Source organism: Abramis brama (genome assembly GCF_963993115.1).
Source record: "Abramis brama genome assembly, chromosome: 10".
In the NCBI taxonomy this organism is placed as follows: Eukaryota; Metazoa; Chordata; class Actinopteri; order Cypriniformes; family Leuciscidae; genus Abramis; species Abramis brama.
Window position 1 is genome coordinate 11,590,620 of NC_139972.1, and position 16,618 is coordinate 11,607,237.

Here is a 16,618-nt window from a genome sequence, read left to right on the forward strand (position 1 = left end):
TTCTTACAGTCTTGGTTTAATTACCCCACAGCCTTCAAGATGTTAATTTTCTGATGCAGTGTCTATAGTATTCCTTAGTGAATCTAATTTAATTACTCTAATGTACAGCAAGGCACATGCTCAGGAATCACTGCTCCAACAGACGTAAATTTACCATCTGGTGCCGCTCTTTCTCTTGCAGCCATGCACCTCTTCGGACTCAACTGGCATTTACAGCCAATGCAGAGGCAGATTTACCAGCTGACGGAGGACAACACGAGTGGCCTTCATCTGCCCACAGATCTGGGCTTGCCGCCTCTGGGCAACACGGGTCTAGAGTTTCCGGATCGAGGAAGCAAAGATGATGGTATGTCCAAATCTCATGGTTTAAAGTCAATTACAGGGGGGAATTACAGTAAAGCATGACATGTCCAGTTAACAAGTTCTGCCCTACATTTTTTGTTAACTTTAATCTGTTTCTTATTGTGAATGCTGTTTCATGTTGACTTCTCTGAGATTGGTTAAAAAGCGATCCTTATTAGGGTGCAGATAAATAGCAGCCCTGATGCAAAAAAGGCAGCAACTCGACAAGTTTGGTTGGAAAAAAATAAGAAGTTCTTTCAGCCTTGATTAACCTTAAACTTTTTTTTTTTTTTTTTTTTTTGGCCAAGCGTTTGAACTCATGCCCTTCAGTCATCTCATATCCGACAACACATTCCAACATTTCAAGCTAATTTCCTGCCAGATTCACATGAACTCATCTCCTGCTAATTTCGCTCCACGCTGGCCAGTATTATAACGTCTTATTTTTGATTTTCAAAGGATCCAGGATTATTTGTCAGCCAGCTCCATGCTGTGACCAGTCTCAGTTGCTTGCCATGAGATCTGCATTACAATCCAATGAAAGTTGCAGGGAAAATGGGAAGGGTATTATTTGTTCCTGGAAGAACGAATGGCACAGCTTTAGGGATTGAGTATCCAGGGGCTCAAGCCAGATTAGAACTTGCCCCATCCAAAAAGCCATGCATTCCTTTCATCTCCAAGACCGGACAAGAGTTTTCCTGGCAGCGGAAGAAAGCAGACACTAACCCCCACGGTCATGGAGACAGAAGTTCGTACAGTAGGAAAAGTTCTCTTTTCCGTGAACACTACCCACATTTAGCCATTTGATTTGCCACAGGCCTCGGACAAAAGGTGGGAGATCAGACCATTACCATATAGATGAGTCACCGAGACGTCTTTTTTCATTTAGCAGCTGGCAGAGAGGGAGCGAGCGAAACCACAAACATGGAGGCCGTGGCGGTTCCTCCGTTTGAGTGACATCTGCGGCTGAGGGGAAATCAATAGGCCTGGCTTTTTAATTCTGACTGTCGGAGTAACATTGTCATCAGGAACACAGCAAATCAATCCAGCATCACTGTGCTGTACATCCCTGGTATTAACTTAAATTAACACTGTATCGGAGAGGTTTTCTGACCGTTGCACTGTCCAGTTGCACATCAGTTCATCTGGAAAGTGCCAGTGAGACATTGTTTAAACTCATACATTCGCCATACTTTACACCTTGCTCCATTCGCCAAACTTTACCAAGCTTTACTCCTTGGGCACTGTGATTGGCCATCTGTGGGTGAATGTTTTTTCACCCCAAAATACTAAAAATATATTCTTTATAACATTGGTTCTCAACTGGTTTGGCCATGGGACCCACATTTTCCCATGGTCATTGAGCCTTGACTTGCATTTCTCAAAAATGGTTAACACGCACAAAACCATCCCACTTTCTCATGAGAAGTTCCCATTAACGTAAAACAATATTTTTTGTATTATTATTATAAATTGTTCTTATTTAAATAATCATAAATTAAAGGCAGTACAATAAATATTGACATATTGCTAATTGGTTGATTTTATTTGCCAAAGGATTTTTTTTTTCTTTGTATTGTAACAACAGCTGGTCCTAATAGTCTTAAAAACTTTTTATTCAAGCTTTGTTTGTTTTTTAAATGGAACATTTTCAACAGGTCGTGGAACATATTTTTTGCTTTTTTCTTTAATTTTGTGTGAAATAATACCCGGTCATGTTCTCAACAAGTTTTGCAAGTTCGGCCAATGGCGATATGCCTGAATTTTCACAGGATGTGTAATTGCGACTGATGTGATAATGCGTTACGTGGAGGTGGTAAATTGGAAGACGGGAAAGCACGATATAGCAAATTGCAAATGATTGACTTTTGAGGAGACTGCCATCTGCTGTAGCGCGTGTAGCCCGACGCGAACGCTGCCTGCGAGTCCTCTGGGCTCTCTTTGCAAGGATGTCTGCTTTTGTCGCCATCACTGCGGAAATTGGCCAATCCACCCGAGTGAGCAGATGTTGCTCTTTCCTCAGGGTCCAATGAGGAGGGCACATCAGCATTAGGTGCAGGGGCATTTTCTCCAAGGATGCGAGGGAGGCACTGCCTCGGAAAACATTCTGATGTGTAAATAATTGAAAGTACAAAAAATAAAACAAACAGATAAAGCACTTGTTTTAATGCCGAATCAAATTCCAAATCAAAATGAACTTGAATTGACTCTAAACGTTGTGTCATCATAATTGCACTTGTTCTGTTTATTGAAGGTTTGAGAACAAATGAGAATTTAATAATTGAAAAAAGTAGTTATTTTCGAAGCAATAAAAAAAAAATATTTGAAATATTTTACTCTGTGTACAAGTTACTGTATATATGTGTGTGTGTGTGTGTTTATAATATATATATATATATATATATATATATATATATATATATATATATATATATATATATATATATATATATATATATATATATATACACAGATTATGAACATAAATTGTTAGGTGTTAAATACACTTGATGTTTATTGAAAGTTTGAGGATGGATGAGAATTTACCATCTATCTATCTATCTGTGTATAGTATGTTGTATAAATTAAATCCATTTATTATTATATAAATAATATACTAATTAATATTAATAATAAATACTATAAATACTACATAAGTAAAAACCATTAAAAAAATGCATTGCAAACTGCAAAATGTGTTTATATTAAACTTATAAAAACAGCAAATGTATATCTCCCACAAACACAAAATGTTGAGTTTTAGTACATGTATAGTGAAGTTTCAGCTTTATGGTCAATGGTCAGTGTGGCTCTTTTTTCTTGATGTGATGGAAAATCAGCAAGAGGGTCATTCACCCGGTACACTGACCCTCTCCTCGCACCATATGGTAGATATATGAGGCGTCGAGCTGACTGATAGATCTCATTTTCCACAGGTAAACTAGATGGCTTTTTCCCGGAGGACAGCTTCATAGACACGGGCGAGATAGACGTGGGCCGCAAAGTCGCTCAGCTGATCCCGCCTGGAATCTTCTGGAGGTCGCAGGTCTTCATCGACCACCCCATGTACCTCAAATTTAATGTGTCTCTTAGTAAAGATGCCTTGGTGGGGATCTACGGGAGAAGAGGCCTGCCTCCGTCGCACACACAGGTTGGTCAGAAAACTTCAGATGAATGTATATTATGCCTTTTCATTTAAATGTTTGGATATTTGTTTGTGTTTTTCCATTTTAATAATTAAAGTACAAAGAAATTACACAAAAATATTAGGACAAGAGGTGAACAGGATCGAGAGACTTCAGTCCGGAATCAAAACCACTTGTCTTAAATGGAGTATGCATGCTTGCTAACCACTAATTGTTGATGTTTTTTTTATTTTAAAGCTGAATTGCATAGATTCTGTGGAACTAGATGTTCCAGAACATTCCATCTGCCGTTAGTCAAACAATGTCCAGCCCCAAACTTAAACCATTGGTTGAACAAGTGTTGATATGTATTTTAACATCGAAACAACAAAACGACCTTACAAACGCTTATCCTATTTCCGTTAAAAGGTATCAGAGCTTTTTTAATTAAATCAAAAATGAATCATTTGTTTGTCTCCCCCAACACACAATCATTTGTCAATAGGTTATCCAAGATTTCATTTCATTTTGTTGCATATCGTCTCAGACTCATCTCAAAGGCTTTGACATAAACTGACACTTAATTATAGTATCGAACACAGAGCATCTCTGCCTCTCTTTATTGATTTGGTTTATATATGTGCAGTGGTATTGTGTCAGTGGAAATTACTCCAAGGCCGTAACTGTTAGTCGTTTTTCTCCTCTTCAGTTTTCTGCAAACAGATTTATTTTGTAAGACTGTTCCTTTATAGCACATGTAGATACAGTAAGGAATAATGTGTTTGATGGGGAGGACAATACATTTAAATTTATAAATGTATGGCTTAATGCTATGCTATGGCTACATTTCTTACTTGGCTTATGAACAACTGTCAAACAAGAATGCCAAGGTCATACTGTATGTCATACCAAAAAGAAAGAAATAAGCTATATTTTACATACATTAACTGTTCAAAAGTTTGGGTATAAATTCATGTTTTTATTCACTAATGATAGTAAAGACATTTATAATGTTACAAAAATTATATTTCAAATAAATGCTGTTCTTTCATCGGTGAATCATGAAAAAAATTAATAATGGTTTCCACAAAAAAATATTAAGCATGTTTTGTTTTCAAATGTTTTTTTTTTGTTTTGATGAAAATAAGAAATGTTTCTTGCGCAGAACATCAGCATATTAGAATGATTTCTGAAGGATCGTGTGACACAATTCAGCTTTGACATCACAGGAATACATTTAAACAGAAAACAGTTCAACATAATAACATTCCATAATATTATTGTTTTACTGTATTTTTGTGGTGAGCATTAAGAGACTTCTTTCTAAAACATTAAAATCTTATCGAACCCAAACTTTGGAACAGTAATGTAAAGAAAATGAAACCTCTTTTATTGTTTTTAATTATTTTTATATTTTTTTTTATATTTTATAATAATAATAATACATCTATAATAATTATAAATTTATAATTTTATATATTATTTTAATTATTATTATTATTTTTTTTTTTATTTCTGTTATTTATAGTATTATAATTAGTTAAAATAAAATAATACAAATGAGGATTATCATGAGATCATTACTGATATTTTTTTTTGCAATATTTTGCAATATTTACTTATAAACATAAGCAATGATATTAAAATCAGCATAAATAAAAGGCAGTACAACAACAAAAATACTACCATAATTTAATTTTCAAAATTATTTTTTTTTTTGGTTGCACAAATATGATTCCTAAATGTTTTATGACATGATTTAGAGGTAAACTGTACAGGTTTGAGGTGTGAGATTCAATACATATATTTGCATAAATTAGTTCAGTGAGCAGCTGTCTCTTCACACCTAGCATTAGTCCTGTTCTCACAGCCTCGACCTGCCCTTAGAGACCAGCTCCTGTTGGCTCCAACGTGTAGGACTTATCAGCTCCTGAAGGCTCATGTGTCAGTCCTAATGCTTGTTTGTGGTCTGTCTGTCTCTCCTTGTCTCCAGTTTGACTTTGTGGAGCTGTTGGATGGCCGTCGACTCCTGTCGCAAGGGTTTCCAGGTCTCGAGGGTCCGCCTTTTCCAGCCCAGCAGCGGAGCCTGTTGCCACTCACTAGTCACGATACAGGCTTTATACAGTACATGGACTCGGGCATCTGGCACTTGGCTGTATACAATGACGGGAAGGAGACGGAGCAGGTGTCCTTTCTAACAACTGCAATCGGTTAGTACGATATTAAATGGCAACGACGCTATAACTTAAAACTTTGCTTTAAATAATGCAATATACAGTGAGGAAAATAAGTATTTGAACACCCTGCTATTTTGCAAGTTCTCCCACTTAGAAATCATGGAGGGGTCTGAAATTGTCATCGTAGGTGCATGTCCACTGTGAGAGACATAATCTAAAAAAGAAAATCCAGAAATCACAATGTATGATTTTTTAACTATTTATTTGTATGATACAGCTGCAAATAAGTATTTGAACACCTGAGAAAATCAATGTTAATATTTGGTACAGTAGCCTTTGTTTGCAATTACAGAGGTCACCAGGTTTGCACACACTGCAGGAGGGATTTTGGCCCACTCCTCCACACAGATCTTCTCTAGATCAGTCAGGTTTCTGGACTGTCGCTGAGAAACACGGAGTTTGAGCTCCCTCCAAAGATTCTCTATTGGGTTTAGGTCTGGAGACTGGCTAGGCCACGCCAGAACCTTGATATGCTTCTTACAGAGCCACTCCTTGGTTATCCTGGCTGTGTGCTTCGGGTCATTGTCATGTTGGAAGACCCAGCCTCGACCCATCAATGCTCTAACTGAGGGAAGGAGGTTGTTCCCCAAAATCTCGCAATACATGGCACCGGTCATCCTCTCCTTAATACAGTGCAGTCGCCCTGTCCCATGTGCAGAAAAACACCCCCAAAGCATGATGCTACCACCCCCATGCTTCACAGTAGGGATGGTGTTCTTGGGATGGTACTCATCATTCTTCTTCCTCCAAACACGTTTAGTGGAATTATGACCAAAAAGTTCTATTTTGGTCTCATCTGACCACATGACTTTCTCCCATGACTCCTCTGGATCATCCAAATGGTCATTGGCAAACTTAAGACGGGCCTTGACATGTGCTGGTTTAAGCAGGGGAACCTTCCGTGCCATGCATGATTTCAAACCATGACGTCTTAGTGTATTACCAACAGTAACCTTGGAAACGGTGGTCCCAGCTCTTTTCAGGTCATTGACCAGCTCCTCCCGTGTAGTTCTGGGCTGATTTCTCACCTTTCTTAGGATCATTGAGACCCCACGAGGTGAGATCTTGCATGGAGCCCCAGTCCGAGGGAGATTGACAGTCATGTTTAGCTTCTTCCATTTTCTAATGATTGCTCCAACAGTGGACCTTTTTTCACCAAGCTGCTTGGCAATTTCCCCGTAGCCCTTTCCAGCCTTGTGGAGGTGTACAATTTTGTCTCTAGTGTCTTTGGACAGCTCTTTGGTCTTGGCCATGTTAGTAGTTGGATTCTTACTGATTTTATGGGGTGGACAGGTGTCTTTATGCAGCTAACGACCTCAAACAGGTGCATCTAATTTAGGATAATAAATGGAGTGGAGGTGGACATTTTAAAGGCAGACTAACAGGTCTTTGAGGGTCAGAATTCTAGCTGATAGACAGGTGTTCAAATACTTATTTGCAGCTGTATCATACAAATAAATAGTTAAAAAATCATATATTGTGATTTCTGGATATTTTTTTTTAGATTATGTCTCTCAAAGTGGACATGCACCTACGATGACAATTTCAGACCCCTCCATGATTTCCAAGTGGGAGAACTTGCAAAATAGCAGGGTGTTCAAATACTTATTTTCCTCACTGTATATACATTTAAATGTACAATTGGTAATTTCTTCTCATGTGAAATATGTAAAAGAATGTTTGGATGGATCTTCAGTGATAATAGCCATGTTTTCTGATGAACACAGAAGTCTGATTCACACATGTTTGGGCACGTGACACATTCCAACTTGGCATTGCCATTGAAAACCAGCGTTATGCAAACCTGCCATTGCAATAACAGTTTCTAATCTCTTGATTTTCTTTTTCTTTCAGTTCCCATTCACTGGAATGGGATTGACATTGTAATTTTATTTGTGTTGTTAATTTCAAACAGATATCTGAAGCATGCATTTTTCTCATGAAATAGATTTTAATAGTAGTGCATTAGTAGTCCAGATTTCGAAAATGATTTCCTCGTAAACCTCAGTAATATTGATTCAGAAAGAAATCAAATACCCACATGACCCTTTTGTTTGTCAAAAAACAGTAATTCATCTGTAGATTTTCTCTTGGGTCGATCTTGTAATCAGATGGCAGTAAAATCATCGACCTCATGTTCCTATTTCAGTCAGTTAACGTCCAAATATGGCCCAAGTCACCATGAAATGGACATAAGGACAGGTAGTCACTTAGGTTGCAGCCAAACAACGTTCTAAATTCATGTAGCCATTGCAAGCCAAAACAACCAACAAAACCATAAATGACTTTGACCGACAATCTCCACCTTGAGATTATCCACCAAATAGGGCGTATGTCACCATGATATGGACAATATAAGGAAAGGTCGTCATTTAGATAATGGCCAAAATTATTCTTGCTTAGACGCTTTGGTGCTTCTTCATTGACATGCCATTTTCCAAATTGAAACTACGTTCTCAATTCATGTAGTCATCAAATGCCTAAACAATCTTAGAACTGATATGGCTTTGACAGACAATCCCGGCCAAAATTATCCAACATTTTTCCCCCAAACAAGATATGAATAAGGCGTTGCTAGAAATCCTCACCTGCACCGTGTTACTTGTCAGAGCCTACCATCACTGATATTCCCCATTGCTATCTCAGCCGGCCTAGACCTCTACAGAGTAATCAAGGTGGATTTGAATAAGAAAGATTGCGGAAATGAGCAGTGCTTCTCTATGCCTGCGTGTGTTCTTCACTGATGGCTTGTAAGACTCTTGTTAGTTTTTGAGTGCCTCCCAGCAAATCCCGCTTCCCAATTGCTGTCTATTTGCATAGAACACAGTGGCCTTGATTCAAAGCTTCTGATTGACGACCCTTCCGTTCCCCCATGCATATTATTGGTCATTATTTGATCACATTCACGTGCATTTTTTTTTTTTTTGCTGTGAAAGACTTTGCCATTCCATCCTTTGCCATGCTTGATGGAGGCGATTTTGATTTTGTCCTTTCCGTTCCGCATCCTGAAAGCGGCTTTGATTAGCATGAGTGCATCAGGAGGGAGGACAGAGCTCGAGGCCGTCGTGAGGTTTCAGCTTTCGTAGAGGTGGCAGCTGGGAGCTGTTCTCACATGCTCTTTAATTAAACGCTCCTGGGCCATGGTCCATCTGCGACGGCAGGGAGGAGGGGTTTGCCAGTCTGTCGATCGATGCGAGTGTGTCTGCCACACATCCATTTCTGCAGTTCAAGCTCATCGGGGGAAAGACGGCACTGCGCCCTATCACCCCCAGCAAGGATGGAATACGATACCTTATATATACGAGACATGACATAGAAAGAGCCAGTCTGTTTATCATGTGTTCTGTGCTCTTGAATGCAACCTCCATTGGGAGTTTGTTGGCCACCTGTGGTTCAGGGCCAAGACGGTGGGTGAAGAACAAGGAGATTGAGAGGGTGAGAAAGACTGAAAGAAAGTATGTCAGGTGGATGGCGACCCTCAGCGGGATTCAAACTGCACCCGGTTTTCAGTACAGAAACACTGAATAAGCCCTTAGTAAACACTGTCACTGAGGCTTTTTCAAAACATTACACTTTGTTTTGGCTTCCTGGCCAATGGCACAGGCTCAACCAGTGGTGTGAGATTGGGGTGTGGCTCTCTGTTTGTCTTGACCAATCATAGATGGGGAACTGTTCAGGAAACAAAAGACATTAAAAAAAGACATTTTTGTTTTGACAGTTGGTCACTAATGGTGCACACTTCAGTAATATTATTCCTTTATGCATTTATGTGAATAATAGAAAAGAAAGATTTTTAATATTTCTATTTGTCTCTTGCCGTGAGATTAATTATATTGCAAATGGAGACTCTTAAGTCTCCTGCATCTCAGACCCTGGTAATCACACATGACATATTTAGAGTTCCTGAAATTATCTTGTCATTGTTTCAAACTGTGCAATCAGAAGTCAGATTTCAAAATGAACATTTCTTATAACAGTCTTCCAAGGCGAATGTAATAATACAATACAATACGCATTCATTTTATAGACTTGACATCTCAATGAAATCTCCTAGAGCTAGAAGAGCAACCTCCGAGCAATACAGATTTCCTCCGAGTACACATATGCCGTGGTCCATAAGGGACCTAAAGTTGAATATCTCTATTGTTCTTGCTCTTTCTCTCTCTGTGATTCTCTATTTTTGTTTCCTTCTTTTTTTAAATTCTTTTTGCCTCTCTCACCATAATTCTCATGACTCCTCATTACGGAGCTATGGTATCCGTCCCATGCGCGACACAGTCTCATTTGTCCCCGCCATGTGGTCTTCTGTTGTCAAAGTTATCAAGGATGCGTCTCTTGCTGTGGCAGTCACATCTATTCCTGATTGCTCTGGTCCCTCGGCCTTCAGAGCAGCCGACAGGCCTTCAGCAACAATTCTAATATTAGATATTTATCACAGATTGAAGCCAAGGACAACAGTAAACAAGAGCAAATGTCAGATCAGTTCAAGAGACTAAAGGTGATGTGTGTAATCATTACTATTGCTTATACTTGGAGTTAAACCGCAGTTTCACTCCAAAGCGAATGTTTGTTGAGAAAATCCAGTGCCAAAAATGATTTAATTTGAATCAATTGATGTTAATTCATCTGTTCGGACCAACACAAATGTTTGCATGCCATCAGTGGGACCGTTTTAGCTCTAAATTTCTAAGTTCTGTTGCACTGGAAAGAAAACTGGGCAACCCGTAAGAGTTGCGTTTTAGGTCACATGCCCAGAACAACTGCTGTTACATAAAACATGAAAACACTGTTTGGCTTCTTTCTTCTCTGCGACAAGCTGGTGTCAGAAATGGAAAACTGCGCAGCAACACCTACAGTACTTTCAGCGAGTGATCTGCATTTTTCATCATCACATCACTTACCTGGGTGTAAATAGGTCTTAATCATTATTTGGGTGGATGCTAAAATGGCTGACAAACCTAATAGACTTGCATTTGAATGAGAAACCCGAGCCATATGTTGAGAACGGAATATATATAAAAAATTTGAAACAATAAGCATCCACCCAGCAGTCACCCAGTGCCACTAATAGCATGGAAATTATACACTTCTTTTCATGGCTCGTATAGGAAATATAACGACCAGACAGGTTATACTCTTGTGTTCTCCGTGTGTGACATTGATAAAAGTCTTTAAAGCATGAAGAAATATGGACACTTTTTCAAATTCATAGCTGGACACAGACTTAAAGATGGAATTATATGTGACAGTTTTGAAGGGAAGTGCAGGGTCTGGACTGCAGGTACTGAACTCAGATCAGCCGTAGTGTCAAAAATGCTTTACATGAGAGTGACAGAGTCACAGCGAGAGATAGATTGCAGAGACTTTCTTGACAGATATGAAGCGAAAAAGCAATCTTGTGTATAATTGTATCTGTTGAGGTAAATACAAATGGCGAAGACTTAATTATTTTTAAGGTATACACTCCCGTCTATAGCCACCACAGGCTTTTGAGAGACCTGTATGTGCCCTAGGCTTAGAAATGGAGGCTGGAAGCCATCAAACACCCTACCAAAGTCTTGATAGGCTCGGGTGTACCAGGGGATGGCAAATCTGCCAGCCTTTTCCTCTCACATCAGGAGACTTGTGCCTTTAAAATTCGGTCAAAAACATTCTCTGCGGCACCTACCCTTACCGCCCTCTCTCCTTCTTTTCTCCCCCCTTCCCTCCGTTCAGCTTCCCGTCTGTTGCATCCTCTGCGATGATTGACTCTCTTGAGGAAGGGGAAGGCTGTGTCCGGGCTCACATTTCCAGCCCTTTGTCCGGCACAAAAGCATCTTTGTCGAGAGAGCTCAACCACAGGCGCACCAAAGACTCGCGGGGATCCTTAGAGAGGGAATATTTTTCACTGCTATTTCATGTTTAATTCAGGTTGCGTCTGATTTTAGCTGTACAGAATTGTGTGTGGATTTGCCTCAGTATAAAAACGGAAGTTTATCACGTCAGTAAATTTACTGTGTGTCATTTAAGTTCACAATGGGCAAATTTGTCCCCACCGCTTTATGGAGTTGATATATCTAATACAGAGGAAGTTGTTCCAATTCTCAAAAATTCTCTTTTTTTTTTTGTTCATGTGTGTTATAACAAGTGACGATCTAGCACAAATTTGTTTGTTTTAATGCTTTTCTGTCCCTCCGTTGCAGTTGTTATCAGTCGCAGAAAGTGATTCATGCTTAGCATTTGGTAGTTGATCCATGTGTTTATCCACTAAGCTACAGAATCCCGGGACAGACAGCGGCAGATGTAGCAATGAGGTTATCAAATAAAAAGTCCACTCGAGGTCTTTAATCGGTCATCAAGAATGATTGCAAATCACTCTGTAAAGAGTTTTATGTTGAAAAAATAACTTGCTAACAAAAGTGTTTTTTATTTTTTTTTAAACTAATCATTGTTTGCATGTCAGTTTAGACTTGGAGTACTTACTCTATTACAGACCTGATCTGTTTATCCATTTATTATATAGACCCTTTATGCATATTTATGGACAAACTAATTAATATTCATGAGTTTTAAATCTGTGATGCCTTGATCACTTAAGACAGTTATCTAAATGCTTCTAGATTGATGTAAGTGTGAACAGACGATGTCTACCAAGAATCAAGCACCACTTCTTCACACCAGGAGTCTGTCTAATATATCCTCCATCTGTAATAAACCCCTTTTATATATACTCCTGCTTAAGTCAGAAATCTTGTAATTGACATGTCGACATTCCTCTCATTTAAATTAGCACGCTTCACTGAAGGAGTGTGTTAGATGGAATTTCCATTAGCCGTGTCACCGGATGTGTCATGCACTCATGTTGGTTTTTGCAATGGTCAATGTTATTGCCATGTCACAAAAGCAGCAACAGTAATTACAGAGAGTTCCTCATTAGGCTGAAGTAAATTCATCAAGTGGCTCCAATTGAGTTCCACTTCACCTTAGACCTGCTGGCTAACAGAAAATGTCACACTTTATTTACTCGTATTTATGGAAAAAGTCATGCTTTTTTTATACCTGTACTTGATTTGAATTTTTTTTTTTAAACAATCACTTTTCGTTTATTGGCTACCATACATACATTTTGTAAAACAAATTCTGTTATAATATTAGTCGAGCTTAAAGGTGATTTTTGTGTCACTATTTTTGCATTATTAAAATTGCAAACATTTTGACATTTCCCTGAACACACCCCTCTCTGCCATTGGTCAGGCAAATATATAACTCTGCCTAAAACTCACCACATTGGTTGAACCAATATTTCTATGTTGGACTGATCGGGATGATCAAACAAAATGTGATTTGAAAGTGTTTACACTCGTATTTTAGCATATGAAAAAAAAATCGCCTGAAAAAGACTTCCATGTAAGCAACCTCTGTTATCATTCTAAAATCTAAATAAGTAACAACACTTTAATATCAGTTCCGTCTTTGAGCTGTTTTTCATGCTTTAGTTTCATTAATTGGCCTGGGGATAGAGTTTTGAGTTCTGAAAGTTACAGTATGTTTTCATAGTGAACTCATATTTTGAAAGATCACGGAAAATTGTACCCCTCCTCATATGACCCCTTTAAAATTGAAACGGAACGTAGAGTACAACAGGAAATTAAGCTTTGTGAACCACATTCTTTAGGGAAAGAGAATAAACTGAATCCAGCAGGTGAAGCACTGATGAATGTGTGCGTCATTCTGACAAACATTGATGACATTCTCTTGCAGACTCTATCGATGACTGTCCTAGTAACTGTTTTGGGAATGGAGACTGTGTGGCTGGAAACTGCCACTGTTTTCCTGGCTTTAGAGGACCCGACTGCAGCAGAGGTGAGACTTCTGTTTACCTACTCCTCCATTAGCCTACTTTTTGCTTATTACTTTTGGTCTTTCATCCCTGCAATCATTTCTGCTTCACTTTCTCTGTCACTCACGCATTTTCTGTTTCTTACAAATATAATCATGGTAGCCATGTTTTTCAACTATGTATTAGCAACTGTCTGTACTAACAATCAAATGAAATTATCTGTGTGTGTGTTTGTGTATGTATGTGTACAGTATGCATGTATGTATGCTGTCAAGCAATTAAAATTTGTAATCTAATTAATTACACAATGTGGCGATTAATTAATCAAATTTGGCTGATTAATCAAATTACCCCCAAACGATAATTTAAAGTCATTATTACCCCCAAACGATAATTTAAAGAAAAAAATTTCAGAAAAAAAAAACTAATATTTTGTTTAATTCAACATAGAATTTATAATAAACTTTTAGGCCTTAATGGACAGGGTGGGTAAATGATGACAGAATTTATATTTTGGGGTAAATTATAACTTTAATGGGGTTTTTATTAATATGGAGAAATGAAAATATTTTTGTTATAATTAAATTATACTCTAAATAAGAAACTAAAACTGCCAGTAGGTGGCGGTAAATGTCTAAATGAGTAAGTCATTGAATCATTGGTTTGCCTGATTGATTCGCTCAAAACGTGCATTCATTTAGAAATTAAACACCGTTGTGTGTTGCTCTGAGATTATAAAATCAATGCTTCATGTTCGTCATCAATCAACGGTATACAATGTAAGATGACCTACGTAGGTCTGCGTTAAATGGGTTGATAATTGTAACACGTAATTTTTTTCCATAAATAATTAATTAAATAGACGCGGTAAATTGAATTAAAAGTGCTTCATATGCAAAGACATTAAGGTACTATATATATATTGCTGGGTAAAAATATAGAATTCTCGATTTTAATCGATTCTCATTTTTACGAACCAATATCGATTCTTAAATCCCAAGAATCGATTAGGCTAGTCATCCTGTTTTCAGTTGATGAATGAATGGAACATTGTAGCGCGCATCCCATCCAATAAATCGCAATAATATGTGTGCTTTGTTACTAAATTACAAATAATTCATTATAATTTTTAATGTTCTTCAATATTTAATGCATGTTTGAATAAATCTGGCAAGTTTTTATGACAGCCACCATTTAAATGTTTATATATTTAAGTGTTTGTATACAAATCAGTTCATTTTTACCTTCAATATTATAGTAGGCTAATGAAGCCTAGTAGGCTACCACTGACTCCTATAGTTTACAGCATTAGTTAAGAGATTTGTCTTCCTTGAGAAAATTTGCCATGTATTGTACCAGATATCCAAAATAATCAATATTGAATTGAATCGAAATCGAATCGAATTGCAAGCTTGTGAATCGAAATCGAAATCGAACCGAATTGTGAAGTTTGTGTCAATATCCAGCCCTAATATATATATATATATATACTGCATATAAACATTTTGAAGTCTTGAAAGGTATATATATATATCAATTCAAAATGTATGCTTTAGGGTTCATGAGAACAAAAAGTATAGTCCCGTTGTAACTGTGGTATTTTGCCAGACATCAAGGGGGGGAAAAATTGGTTCTCTTGTGCTCCGTCACTTCAACATTGATTTTTCATACTTGAATTCTGTTCTCTCACTGCTGTTTGCATGTTTCTTGTGTATTCTAGTCTCTGATCATTCGCTATTCAGAAATCCCTTGTTCATACATAAAACGTCTGGATCGATGTGGTTTCACGTACTTTTACTACTGTAGCTTTTGCTGCAGTGCTCATATTGATTTTCACACAGACATGAGTTGAGTCCAGCAGGCCAGCCCAAGCTACATTTGGCAGCTCTGTGACATGTTGTGACATGTTGTGTATGTGTGTATTCTTTCCAGCGTCCTGTCCGGTGCTTTGCAGTGGGAACGGTCAGTACCTCAAAGGCCGCTGCATGTGTCACAGCGGTTGGAAAGGATCCGAATGTGATGTTCCTACTAACCAGTGCATCGACATAACCTGCAGCGGACATGGCACATGCATTGTGGGAACTTGCATCTGTAATCCAGGCTACAAAGGGGAGAACTGCGAAGAAGGTACCAGAGTATATGAAAAAAAAACTAAATCTTTTTTTGATAGTATTCTCAAAATATTTGGAGGGAACAAAAAAAACTTCCAGCCAATATACACTCCTGGTCAAAATTTAATTTTTTTTAATTATTTTTTTTATGTTTTTGAAAGAAGTTTGCATTCTTAACAAAAAAATAATAAAAAGTCCAGTCTTCAGTGTCACATGATCCTTCAGAAATCATAATAATATTCTGATTTGATGCTCAAGAAACATTTCTTATTATCAGTGTTGAAAATAGACCACCATTTAAAAAAAAATTGGGTTAAGTAAGGTTTAAAAAAAGTTTTTTTTTTAAGAAATCAGTTAGGATGCTAACTTAAAGCAAATTGATCAAAAGTGACAAAGACATACAGTATTATAATGTTACAAAAGGTTTCTATTTCAAATAAATGCTGTTCTTTTGAACTTTCTATTCATCAAATAATCAGGAAAAAAAAGAATCACCGTTGCCACAAAAATATTAAGCAGCACAACTGTTTTCAATGTTGATAGTAATAATAAATGTTTCTTGGGCAGCAAATCAGCATAATAGAATGATTTCTGAAAGATCATGTGACACTGAAGACTGGAGTAATGATGCTGAAAATTCAGCTTGGATCACAGGGATAAATTACATTTTAAATGCGTTACAATAGAAAACTTCCGAGCTTTTGTCCGGTAGTGTATGCGTAATATCACCTGCCTCGCACCATTATACAATCTGCAATACATTATGAGCTATTTTAGTGTTGCCGTTGCCCCTCTTTTTTTATACACCCAATTTTTATGCACCAAATCACACAGAAATGGAGAAAGAGGCCCGTCGTGGCCTTTTTTAGTATGCATAAGTACCCTTCTGAATATTTAAGATGGGCGTACATGACCTTCGAGTTTTCGAGCAGGCCCATAAGTATCCGACTCATCTCGTTTCGCCTAGGAATTCTCCTCGCTCCT

General features: G+C 37.8%; 1 protein-coding gene across 1 annotated transcript in view; it reads left to right on the plus strand.

Moving 5' to 3' along the window:
- The window catches only part of tenm4 (teneurin transmembrane protein 4), a 242,867-nt gene that overhangs the window by 136,929 nt on the left and 89,320 nt on the right, over nt 1-16,618 (plus strand). The window contains exons 8-12 of the mRNA XM_084126175.1: nt 182-346; nt 3,279-3,493; nt 5,461-5,677; nt 13,445-13,546; nt 15,456-15,650. Of these exons, the coding sequence (XP_083982301.1) occupies nt 182-346; nt 3,279-3,493; nt 5,461-5,677; nt 13,445-13,546; nt 15,456-15,650 (894 nt within the window). The remainder of the gene's footprint in view (nt 1-181; nt 347-3,278; nt 3,494-5,460; nt 5,678-13,444; nt 13,547-15,455; nt 15,651-16,618) is intronic.